The sequence below is a fragment of the Myotis myotis genome, unplaced genomic scaffold (genome assembly GCF_014108235.1).
Source record: "Myotis myotis isolate mMyoMyo1 unplaced genomic scaffold, mMyoMyo1.p scaffold_m19_p_2, whole genome shotgun sequence".
Classification (NCBI taxonomy): Eukaryota; Metazoa; Chordata; class Mammalia; order Chiroptera; family Vespertilionidae; genus Myotis; species Myotis myotis.
The window spans coordinates 13,789,657-13,802,657 of record NW_023416324.1 but is presented as its reverse complement, the minus strand read 5'-3'; the positions used below and the strand labels follow the sequence as shown (position 1 = coordinate 13,802,657).

The 13,001-nt window shown below is 50.0% G+C and overlaps 1 protein-coding gene across 1 annotated transcript in view; it reads left to right on the top strand.

Moving 5' to 3' along the window:
- The first annotated feature begins 360 nt into the window (after window positions 1–360).
- Window positions 361–13,001, top strand: part of STPG1 (sperm tail PG-rich repeat containing 1) — a 34,465-nt gene continuing 21,824 nt past the window's right edge. The window contains exons 1-3 of the mRNA XM_036353060.1: window positions 361–421; window positions 3,808–3,926; window positions 12,666–12,767. Coding sequence (XP_036208953.1) covers window positions 361–421; window positions 3,808–3,926; window positions 12,666–12,767 — 282 coding nt within the window. The remainder of the gene's footprint in view (window positions 422–3,807; window positions 3,927–12,665; window positions 12,768–13,001) is intronic.

Sequence of the window (13,001 nt, the reverse complement as noted above, 5' to 3'; positions counted from 1 at the left end):
TACATAGTGACAATGTAGTAACTCCTGAATTATAGTGTATGTAAATGATCTCATGATAAATTTATAAAATTCAAGCCTTTGTTAGTTCTGGAAGCAACATCAACTGTGAATACTTAAAGGGTTCCTGCTACAGACCGTGAGTGCAGTGTGCTTGCGACTTGAGGTCATAGATCCTGGTAAACCTCAGCCGCTACACGTTTCTCAGCCTGTCCTGCCGAGAGAATAGAACTCAATCCACGTAATTAACAGAAATGTGACATGATCCCTACAAATGCTGTATTTTGCTGTTTCAGGTGCTTGGAAGAACCATAGTTAAGTTTTTCACCAAACAAATGAAACATATCACAGAACTGTGCTAAGATGGCCACCTCGGCACAAAGAGACCTGCAGCCTGCCAGAACATACCTGAAACTCCAGAGAGGTCTGGTGAACTTGATAATGGATGTCTTTGGGGGTGGGGCCTTACAGTTTATATTTATGTCGAAATGTACCCATTTATACTCATAATTATGTTGTATATCTGCCCACATGTTTACCATTTCCAGAACTCTTCCTTCCTCTATGTAGATACAGATTTCCAACTGGTGTCATTTCTCTTCTGCCTGTAGGACTCCCTTTAACATTTGATATTATTCCAGTTTGCTGCTGATGAACTCTTCCTGTTTTTGTATATATTTAAGTCTTTATTTCACTTTTGTGTTTGAAAGGTGTTTTTCTGGGTGCAGGATTTTAGGGTGGCAGCTTTCTTTTCCTTCTCTTACCTTCAAGGTTTTGTTTCTAACAGTGGCCTGCTGTCTCTGTTCTCTTTGTATGTAATGCCTTTTCCCCCTCTGCCTGATTTAAAATTTTTCTCTTTATCACTTTGTTAAAGCAATTTGATTATTTTACGTGCCACGTGTGATTTTATTCATGTTTCATGTGCTGAGGTTTTTATTTTCTTGGATCTGGGGGCCTATAGTTTTTATCTGATATGGAAATTTCTCGTCTTTTTCTCAAAATAATTTTCTTTTCTCTGTCCCCCCACATCTCTTCTTTGGAGAGTCCAATTACATTTATATGAACTTCCTGGAAGTTGTCACATAGCTCACTGATACTCTGTATTTTTAATCCTTTTTCTCTTTGTGTTTTATTTTGGATGGTTTCTATTTCTATGTCTTCAAGTTTCCTAGTCTTTCTCCTCCCCCCCGCTGCCCCCGCATCCCACAGTGCCTAGTTTACTGTTAATCGTGTGTGTGTGTGTGTATGTGTGTGTGTGTGTGTGTGTTCTCATGGAGCAGTGGTTCTCAACCTGTGGGTCACGACCCCTTTGGGGCTCGAACGACCCTTTCATAGGGGTTGCCTAAGACCATTGGAAAACATATATAATTACATATTGTTTTTGTGATTAATCACTATGCTTTAATTATGTTCAATTTGTAACAATGAAAATACATCCTGCATATCAGATATTTACATTACGATTCATAACAGTAGCAAAATTACAGTTATGAAGTAGCCACGAAAATAATTTTATGGTTGGGGGTCACCACAACATGAGGAACTGTATTAAAGGGTCGCGGCATTAGGAAGGTTGAGAACCACTGTCATAGAGGGTTGCTTTGATACACACCATTCTACCACAGCCAGAAGCCAAAGTGCTTGATCTCCTTTTTAGTCAGGGAGAAACCCTTCCTTCCTCCAGGGTAATGTCCATCCTTTTCCTTTTTTTTTTAAATGCCCCCCCCCCCCTTCCTTCACTGCCTCCTCTGCAAACTCAGTTATTCTAATGACTTAGGCTTTTAGTACCAAAAGCTAGGAAACCTTGGGTCTGTTGCTTTCTGATTTGCTCTCTAGCTCCCTTAAAGAAAAAATTCGTAACCATCCACCTACTTGAATGGGGGAGGGAGGGAGATGGGAGGAGAAGAATAAATCTACCATACGTGGGCATTGCCAGATGTTTTCTAGCTGAACATATGCAGTATTCTGCTTCTTTTACTTGCTTCATCCTCAACCCAGACGCATCAGGCTCGATGGCCCCCTCCCCATCATTTCATTCATTGTTTACTGAGTCTTAACGATGAGCCAGGCCCAGGAAGAGGGAGCACAGCTTAGAGTTGAAGAGCCTGAGCTCATCGGACAAACTGCTCGAACCTCAGGTGTTGCACTGTGTTGCTGTGATTTGTGTGAGTAACGTAGTCTCTCTGAGCCTCAGTTTCCTCATCTGTAAAGCTTGTTAGTAATAGTACTTCCGGGGGGAGGGGGGGCTGTTGGCATTGGGCTTTCCTCTCTGAAAAATAGTTTTGTTTTTTCAAAAGTTTGGAGGCTAAGAAATGGGCCTTGAAGACAGTTTTCATGCAATCTGGCCCCTACCCTTCTTTCTTTCTCTTGGCTCTCCCTCTTCAGTTCCCCTCGGAGGGTGAGTGCTCTGATGTTGAGATGACTGGGCTCACTGATGTGGACATGTAGCAGTCAGGGTGGACACTCCTCCCGCCCCCCTAATTTGGCTTGGATGTCAAGACCGATGGTGCCACACACACCCATCAAGGGGCTGTGGAAAGGTTTAATCCTCACATAATGAGGCTTTCTGGGGGGAGAGCAGGGCAGGCTTCCTAATCTGGCCCCACAGTGGCTTAGAGCAGGGAAAGGAGTCTGACCTGGGTTTTACTGTGGGGAGGTGGTGGGGCTGCAGTGAGGGCTGGAAGGAGGGGCTGCATTCTAGCCGGTGCCAAGGAGGGAGCACCTGGGCCTTCTCATCAGCTTGCTGGGACTGGGGGCCGAAAAGTAAGAGGGAGGGAGGGAGGGGTGAGGCCTAAAAGCTGTCAGCAGTCAAACACGACAGTCCATTTCTATTCTACGCACTGAATAGAGTTTGTCATCAGTGGGTGTGCAGACGGATGCTGCCCGTGGGATCAGTATCGTGGCCATTCTCCCACGTGCGGGGCATGGGAGGAGGGAAAGTGGGATTTCGTATGTCGTTTAGACATCATGACTCAGGTGTATACAATTTTAACCTGATTTCCTTTAAGTGATGCCTTTTTAACCCATGTCTGCTCAAAGCCGAGAGCTGAATTTACCCTGTGCCCTGGGAAGCGAGAGAGCCCGGCTCCGGGACCTCCCCGTCTCTCTGGATTGTCACGGCGCTTTGCCAATGTGTGACTCTGGGCTGGGGACGCGTGACGGTTTTGTGTCCTCCTTCCCGGCCAGCTCTTCCCTCTTCCCTGGGACAATTCATTGCCACCATGTTACCAAGTCTCTAGTTCCGTGGTTCTCAACCTTGGCTGCACATTAGAATCACCTGGGAATCTTTTTAAAATCCTGATTTCTGGGCCTCATGGGAACCACTGCTCTAGTTTAAGAGCTGGAGGGGACGTCCCAATAAGTTACCAAGAGGGAAAGGAAGTAAAGTGGGGAACACTTTTTGTAAAACTATATTTTTGTAAAACTATATTTGTAAAACAATATTTTTATTGATTTCAGAGGGGAAGGATGAGGGAAAGAGAGAGAGAAACATCAATGATGAGAGAGAATCATTGATTGGCCGCCTCCTGCACGCCCCCTACTGGGGACCGAACCCACAACCAGGGCACGTCCTGACCTGGAATCGAACTGGGACCTCCTGGTTCATAGGTCAACGCTCAACCGCTGAACCACTCTGGCCAGGCAAGTGAGGAATACTTTTTAAAAGTCCAGCTTCATGTTTGTCTCTTGTCCAAAGGCAAGTTTCTCTTCTATTCCATTTCAGATAAAACGCTAATATACAGCTCTGTGTTTTCTGCATTTGCCAGTTCTTTGCCCTGTGCTAATTTTTGTTTTATTTTTGTTGTTTAGGTTTTACTGCTGCATATCCGACACAATCCTCCATTCCTTACAAATCTCACTGGGCAAAAAGTTCAGAAGCAGAAAAGAAAGGATTTAATAGTCAAACCAAGAGATTTGATCAGAAAACGGTAATGGCATTCATTGTCTTAGAGATTCTTTACTTTTTAGTCTGGATTTTAGCCTCAAGGGACGGGCAGGCGAGCCTGGCTGGTGCGTCTCTCCCTGTGACCAGTAGAGGGCGGTGCTATCCAAGGAGCCACAGCAGCCTCTCCAGCTGTGCTGATGGTAAGAACCAGCTGAGACAGACTCAGGGACAGGAGGCAGAGCCCACCGGTTGGTGGTCGCCAGAGGGCAGGGGGGTTGGGGACTGGGTGAATGAAAGAGGCGATGAAGGGATTAAGAAGTGCAAATTGGCATAGTCCCCAGGATGTAAAGCTCAAGATAGGGAATATAGTCAATAATATTGCGATGACTGTGAATGGTGCCAGGTGAGCGCTGGAAATATCAGGGCAGATGGCACTTTGTAAAGCATATGACTGTCTGATCACTGCTGTGCACCTGAAACCAACACAAAATAATATTGTAAGTAAAAACTGTTAAGACCTTAAAAAGAAAAGAAAAAAAAGAATGAGCTGGAAAGATATTAAATCCAGGGAAAAACAACGTGTCCAGATGGTGCTACACGGAACCCCAAAATTTTAATAAGCAATGTATTTCAAAAATTATTATAGAAATAGAACGTTAAAAATCCCAGGGATGTAAGTAAAAGGTAAAAATCTTTTCCTCTTTCTCCCCCAGCCTCACTCCTTAAAACACGAAAGGGAAAAACGAGACTTTCTTTGAATAACAAAAAGGGAAAATGAGTCTAATAAATTTTAAATGACCTTTGTGATGAGGGCCCCCTCGTTTTTAATGCTTCTTTTAACAACGTGTTACTGCTGCTCCTGTGTTGCCCCCATTCTCACTCTCTCCCCCCAGATATCTGGGTCTCTTTTCCTCTTTGATCCGGGAAGCTCTGCTTGGCACCTACGTAGGGATTTCACCTGCGAAAGACTCAGGGATCTGACCGGCTCCTCTCTCACCAGCAGGGGGCTCAGCCAACTCGCAGACGTTTTCAGTTTTCTTTAAAATCTTCATCCCTGCATTCATTTAGCCAAGACTTTTAGAATAACATTCTTGGGGAGTAATCATCATCTCGGTTACCTTTTGCTGCATTCTAAAAATGTTTCTCATCTTACCACCTTGCCAGGATGGTGGGGGAGGGAATGAGATCTGGCTTCTGAGTGAATGCAGGTGAGTCGGGAAGGAGTGGAGGGGCTTGGCAAGCCCCTCTGGCCCTTGCCTGTTCCTTCTTTGTAAACCAGAATGCCCAACTAGAGAACATTTCAGTTCCTTTCACTTCTGGTTTTTTAGGATTCTAAGACAGCAAATAATAAAGAATGTAGTATACACACACACACATATTTGTAATTACTTGCAGTTTCCCCCCCAAAGATGATAAATAAGATACTTGCTTAGGAGTTTTCTCTCTTCTCTTTCTAGTTTCTCTGTCTACGATTTAGCTGTCCATCTGTCTCTCTCTTTTTTTTTTGCCTGGTTTCCCATTTGTCAGTTTAGCAAGAATATATTAGTAAGATATTTGCAGTCCAGCCTCCAATAAAAATAATAGAAGCCACCATTCACTGATCTCTCCTACGGGTGAAATCATTTTTAGAACACATCTCTAATCCTCAGAACAATGCTAAAGGGAAGGGTTTATTATCTTAACCGAAGAGGAAACGGAGGCTTAGGGACGTTAAATGACCCGCCCAAGGTCAGAGCGCGCAGGGTTTGGCACACAAGAGGCCCTGCATAAATATTTGCTGAATCCATGTTGAAAGAATTAGACCTCAAGCCCAGGTCTAGCTCACGCCAAAGCCTCATGCTCTTGCCACACACGGCACCACGCCTCCCTTTATGGCCTGCAAAGCCATACATTTGATCTCTGAGAGTCAGAGAGCATGTTTCTGAAAAGGGCTTAGCAACACAGACCGGGCTCCGGCCACGGGGAAGATGTCCAGTAATGGTGCGAGGCTCCATGCTACGTGACCTAGTGCTGATGACGCAGATACAGGAATGGGGTGGGCTGGCTTTAAAGTCAGGATCTTACATTACTGTTGTTCAGGAAATTTTCTGCTGAAGGAACCAGGATGACAGCCAGAGCTATAGGCAGCGTCAAGCAGGGAGGGGAATTTGATTCAGACTTTCCAAGTGTGGTCCCATTGGTTTGACAATGTGAAAACTTCCGCCTACTATTTGAAAGCATTTGGTAAATGAGAATGGACCTTTGTGGAAAGGGCGAGGAATCCATAAGTCAGGTCCCCCGTGTTCTGCTCGGTTACTAGCTGTGGGCCTCGAGTTCCTTGACTTTTCTGGGCTTCAGTTTTTTTTTCATCTGAAACATAAAATTTGGATTATATAATTGCATTAGGCTCTTCAAACTATAAAAACAGACAAAGGAGTCTGATTCCACGCTCATTGTTCTCATTTGTCCTGAGGGAAGTGGGCATTGAGAAGTTAAGGATCTCATGTAGCATCACCCAATAATTTAGTGAGGCAATACGAATTAAAAACAGATTTTAAAACCCCAGTGTCTCACCGCCCTTCTTCAAACATTCCTCGCACACGCCCTGTGCCTGATCTCATAACTTGGTTGTGGCCTCGAATGAATTCTGTGACCCACTTAGCACATCTCACACGGTGCCCTTGGAAACGTGCGCGCACCTGATTGTCTCACTTGGTCGGAAACGCCAAGGCCTCGTTGCCTGGCTCCCATTCCCCTAAGAATCTGACTGCTGGGTGCTAGGAACCCTTCCCAGAGCTTGGTCCTGGACCGGCAGTGCTGCTGCCAGGAACGAGGCCTGCTTCTCCGAACGCGGTACAGCTGTTTGCAGATGTGCCAGGACTCTCATGCATGCGAGGCGTGCCTGGTCTGGGGCCAGGCAGAGCCCAGTGGCTCGATGGGCATTTTCTCCCCCCACCTCCCCTGTCTGTCCCCGTTTCACCCTGGACTGTGGTTACTGTTTGCCAAGCTGTGTAACACTAGACACTCACTCACTGTCTCTGCATCTTCGTTTCCTCATCTTCAAAATCAGGATGTTACATAGGTGGGCCTGTCCAGGGATGACTTGTTCTGTGGTTCTAAACACGACTGATCCCTCCAGGCGCAAATCAATGAAGAGAGGCAGGGCTCGGGCACCACAGGCTCCGACGGGCACAATTTAGCAGCACATGTTACTTTCAGACACGGCCTGACAGCAAACCTACCCTCTCAGGTGGTAAGCAGGCCAGTGTTTCATTTGTGGCGAAGTTAACGCTGTTCACTTATTAACCTGAGAAGGCACTGGGCCAGGGGTATTTTACATGGCAGGGATGCTTCAATGAAAAGAAGCTTAGTGTGCATAGACCCCCACGGCCAAGGGCATAAGTGCCCCCCAAGGGTGCAGTCAGCTGCCTGTTGGAACCCTCTGCCCGACCCTCCTGCTCTGGAAGCCGGGCTTCTCTGCTTCAGTCACAGCGCCCCTCCCAGCGGGTCTGCGGGGCCCAGTCCCGGAGATAGCAGCACTGGCTGGCACTGACGGGGTGCCAGGCGCGCCCCTCGAAGACCTTGGCATTCATCAACCCACTTAATCCCCACAATAGCCTGTGAGCCAAGTCCCATCATTATTCCCACTGTTCAGATAATGACCCTGAGACACAGAGAGGGGTAAGTGACTTGTGCAGCCAGGGTCAGGCCGAGTGAGGACGAACCCAGGCAGCAGCTCCTGGTTCCCAGACACCGTACCCCAGCCTCTCCCCTGGGCGCAGGCAAGCACGCCCTCCTCTGAACGCCCAGAGCCAGTCGCAGGCCCCTGCCCTCCTCCCCTGGGCCTGGCGGGGATGGGTGTGCACCTCTTCTCTCCGCCTGCCTGGCAACTGCTGGGGTGGCAGCTACCGCTGTCCTCCCCAGACCCGAGGCCCTCGAAAGTGGATTGAATGAAGGACCCCCATTCGTGCGCCTGCATTTCCCACGGAGTCACAGGCTCACGTCCCACCCGCTTCACCGGGTCTCCTTCCCACTCCTGGCCTTGTGAGCTGCTTGCTGGTTGTGCCTGTAACCTCGCACCTTAGCCCGGGCCCTGGCCCCAGGAGGTTTCAGTACATGTTTGTGGAGTTGACTTTTTGCCCACGTTCCCCTCGGGGTTTCAAGGGACTGCTAACGGGCTGATGCCAGACTTAAGGACAGGAAGGAGCATGATGTGCTCAGAGACGATGAAAACGTGCTTTCACTTCTCTGGTCTGTTCCCAGCGTAGCCAGGCCAGCGATGGGCAGAGACCTGGTCCCTGTTTTCATCACAGGTGACCAGTGTCCCACCTGCCCTCTCCCCCCCCCCCCCCAACACACACACACCTGCCCTTCACCTGGTGACGGGACACACTCTCCTCAAGAGAACTCGCCCTGGTTTTCCTGGGTGGGTGCTCCCTTCGGGCTCCCAGGGCCCTTTCATTCCTGATGTCCTCCCCGGTCTGAGCGGGGAAAAGTGGCATTTTCTTGTTTGAAGTGCGCTGGCTGCTGCTCCCTTTCCTCCTGTGATCAGAGGGGTGGAAACTTTGATGCCACGTAAGTGTATGGAGTGGGGTGGGGGTGGGGGTGGGGGGGTGGAGGGATAGGGGAGGGGAGGAAGCAGGAGGGAGGAAGGCATCTTATAAGGGGCAAATCTCAGTCGTAGACACTTTGAACAGGAGGGCTCAGTGGATGGACGTGTTGTCCGAGACCCTAAGACTAGAGGCTTTTGTGAAAGGAACTGGTTCCCTCGGGAACCCCACATTCCTGTGTGGCTTGGCCACTGGATTAGCCCCAGGACAGGGCTCTGCTTCCACCCCAGGCAGGTCCCCTCCTGTGTGTGCCGCTCGCCATTGGCAACCCCTGGTTTCATTCATCGTGCGCCTCCCCAGACAGCAGGAGCCGCCCCAGAACCGACCAAAGCGGGGGCGGGGGGGGGGGGGCATCTTAAAGAGTCAGAGGCAGTTCCGAGCGGCATTTAGCCAGGATCCCACAGACCACATTTTCCACGCCGGGAAACGGTTCGGCAGACATTGATTTGACAAACCTAAACTTATTAGCTGGACAGGATCTGTGAAACCAGGACCAGCAAATCCAGGCTGTGTGCAGGTGTCTGGCTCCAGGCTGTGGGACATTAAGCCTCCATGACCTCGGGAGCTCTCTGGGGTGAGGAGGTAAATACCTGCCCCCCCCCCCCCAACCCTGACCTAAAGTTACGTGACTGTGGGTCTGTGTCCTGCCCTTGGCACATGCAGAGGCTGCCCATTTGGGACTTTAATTCTTCAAACGGGCTCTCAAAGTTCATTTCGACCAGATGTCACCCAGGGGTGTATTCGGTGGGGGTTGGGAACACATCAGCCTGTCATCGGTGCTCAGTCCCCCTTTGCTCAGAACCCCCTCCTGGCTCCTTGACTCTGTCATGGGCTGTGCAGAGGGTGGTGGTGACGATGACAATGGCTGCACAGGCGGCACTGCTGTCGCCTCTCCACATGTGTTGACTCTGATTGTCACACTGGGAGGCGGGCACAGGAGAGACAGGAACAGCCCCTGGCACTGTGCTCCCAGCAGGACACTCAGCAGGCCGTCAGCATTGCTCAGAGGAAGAGTTCTCCCTGCTCGCTCCCCACCCATTTTTGTTTTGTTTGCTTATTTGGTTTTATCCTCTGGGGTAATCTTGGCCAAGAAACCCGGGGGTGGCTCAGTTCACCCGAGTGGCAAGTTGAATTCCTGCTGTCTGTGTTGTGCTCTGAGAGGCCTAGACTCACCAAAGTCACGCAACGTGAGTCACACGAGCTGTCATCCCAGAGGTGAAAGGTGGATTTCTGTTGCCCTCCCAGCAAGCCGCCCACCACCTCCAGCAGTTGCAGGAGAAGGCGTGAATTCTCTGCCGCTGGACATTCCTCTTCAAGGAGCTTCATGGGTGCCACACGAAGGTAGCAAGTGGTGTGCTGATAAACCCGCTCTCCCCTCCACCTAGAAAAGCTCTGATGTATAGCATTTGCCCCTTTCTGTGGTGTAAATACTCCCATTTCTGAATTGTTAACAGTCGCTCTCCCAGGCCGCCGCTGGCCAGCTCCAGCATACCGCTGCCTGGAGGGCTCATCTTGGACATTCACTGAGAGCAAACAGGCTACACTTTCCCCTCCAGGCTAAGGGGGACACTCCTGTGCCAATTGACCTGGATCCAAACATGATTAAGGTCCAGGAGGTGGCCAGATCTAGCAAATAAAAGTATAGGATTCCTAGTTAATTTAGAATTTCCAATAAATAACAACTATTTGAATGCAAGTATCTCTCAAATAGTGCATGGGACATACTTCTGCTAAAATAGCTTTGTTGTTTACCTGAAATGCAGATTTAACTGGGCAGCCATGTAGGTCTGGTGTTTTCTCTGGCAACCCCAGCTCCTCAGACACATAGAGGTGCCCAGGAAGTCCTTGTGGGCTGATGGCCGTGTGGAGAGTGTGGCCGTAGACGGGACGTAGAAGCGTGTGTCTTCACTGTTCACCCTTTAAACCTAGAAGAGTCACAGGCACGTTTCCTGCTTCAGCTTCCCCTTGGTTTAGGGACTTTGAAAGCTAAAAGGCACGGGAAGACATTTAGCCCAACGTCTTTGATTTACAAATGAGGAATTTACTAGTAGGTTTAGGGAGGTGGCTGGCTCCTAGTAGGAGCACTGGGAACAAGAATTCCTGATTCATAATCCAGTGGCATTTTTTTTTTTTTTCTTTATCCTACACACTTAGTGGTGAAGAGTAGACTCTGTCCTCAGACTGCCTGGGTTCAAATTCTGGCTCTGACAGTTCCTGGATCTGTGACCTTGGCCCTGTCCTCTCATCTTTCAAACGGGGATTAAATGCGTCAGTGCACGTGAAAAGCTCAGAACAGTGGCCCGCACACAGTGCTCACTCAATAAATGCTGGCCCTATGCACAGCCCCCTAGAAAAGCTCTTCCACTCCGGCGGTGCTGCTCGGTGGTTAGTGCCTCGGGCTGCGCCCCAAAGGGTAGCAGATTTGATTCCTGGTCAAGGGCACGTACTTCAGTTGCAGGTTTGACCCCCAGCCCCTGTCGGGGCACGTGTGGGAGGCAATGAATTAATGTTTCTCTCTTTACCCCTTCCACTCTCTAAAAAAAAAAAAAAAAAAAAAAAATCAATGGAAAAATATCCTCGGGTGGGATTAACAAAAAGAAAAAGTTCTCCCTTGTTTCCCTGCAGCCCCTCGAATCTGCGCCCACACGCCAGGCTTCTCCTGACCGTGGCCTGGGGTGCTTGTGCACCTGGTTGAGCTGCATCTCTCGTGGCCAGCCTCACTCTCCCTGGCAGTCAGCGCCTCCTCCAAAGCAGGAATCAGCGCCCTGGCCCCCACCCGCAAGGCTCAAAGGAGCCTCTGCATTTTAAATCCGGCCCAGAAGGACCTGTTCATAGCACTGGTGACCCCGCCTTTACATTAAACCATAATCACGCACTGCTCCGGCCCGAGCGGAAAGGCCTTCAAGGCCCGATGGTACCGCCAGCTTGCTTTCTGCCCCAAGGAAGGCGGTAGGGATGGTGGAGACAGATGAGCCTGGGGCAGAGGCTGGAGAGAGCCGGCTCTGGAGCCATCATTGAGTAGCTGTGGGCTGAGTGTCCCTGGGCCTCACTTTCCTTAAGAGGGACCGGATAATACGCCATTGCCAAGGACTGGTGTGCACCATGCGCTTAGCCCTGGATTCAGGTACTGCCACTCACAGCGGTGGGACCACGGGCAAATCCATCTCCACCTGCCTCAGGGTCTCCACCCTCTAAACCCGGGCAGGACTCCCTCCCGCGCTGGGAGAGTAAAGGAGACAGCCTTTGAGAAGCTCCTGGCACCGAGTAGGCACCCAGGAAGGCATCCTTATCATTTCATGCCACTTGCTCGGCCAGCTTCTGTCAGCATGTACTTCCCCTGGTAACCAGCACGGGAAGCGAGAAGAAAGCCCAGTTAGCAGCTGCAGCAGAAACAGGCTTAGAAATCAAACTCTTGCGCACTCCTCTCTACCACACCTGCATCATTTAGCACAGTGTTCTCAACCTGTGGGTCTCGACCCCTTTGGCGGTCGAACGACCCTTTCACAGGGGTCACCTAAGACCATCCTGCATATCAGATATTTACATGACGATTCATAACAGTAGCAACATTACAGTTATGAAGTAGCCACGAAAATAGTTTTATGGTTGTGTCACAACATGAGGAACTGTATTTAAAGGGCCAGAAGGTTGAGAACCACTGGTTTAGCACCTGAGCCCCGTGCACCTGAGAGTTCGAAACGGTCTCGTTCGGGATGAAGGTTGTTTTTGTTTCATTTTGCTTTATAAACAGAAACACGCCCTGATTTCTCTGCTGAAAGGCTGAGGAGGAAGCTGAGTCAGGTGGGGTGTGGTTCCCATGCAATCGGCCACCCTGCCCTCCCCGTGGGCTTGGCTTACCCAATCCATGGACACCGGTTTGCACATCAGCCACACTTACTATCCCATGTTAGGCCCATTTCTCCAACGGCGTGAAAAACCTCCATAGTGAGTGGGAAGAGCAAGGGCTTTGGGGGTCCCAGGCCTGGGCTGGCCTTCCAGCCCCAGCACTTGGTACCTGAGATGGTGACTGGGCAGGTTAGGAGGTGGCGCAGCCGGGCTGTCATCCGTGCAGTGGCGGTGGGGCCTGTCCCAGCGGGTTATGGGGAGGCTGAGCGTTCATGGGTGTGAAGCTTGTGGAAAAGCCCAGTGGAACGGAATCTGTCCCGGTGACACCGCGTGCTCTTCCCTTTCAGGATAACATCCCCGGCCCTGGGTCCTACAACGTCACCCACCAATCTCCAGTGTTCAACAGCGTCTCGCTGTCCACGAGAGGGACGTGCGCCTTCCCCTCGAGGGTAAGAGCCCCTTCTCCTGGGCATGAGCATTGACTGATCCGTCATTTCCTTCACTCGTTGCATAATCATGTATTGGACATCCGGTCCCTTCTCTCCAAAGGCCCGTGGTTCTTTTTTTTTTTTTTTTTGCAGGGACCACATTTCACATTTTATTGCACTTTTTCCACAATCACTGAGTCCTGCTGGGCTGTGCCCAGGGCTCCAGAGGCAGGACCTGGAAGGTGAAGCTGCGCA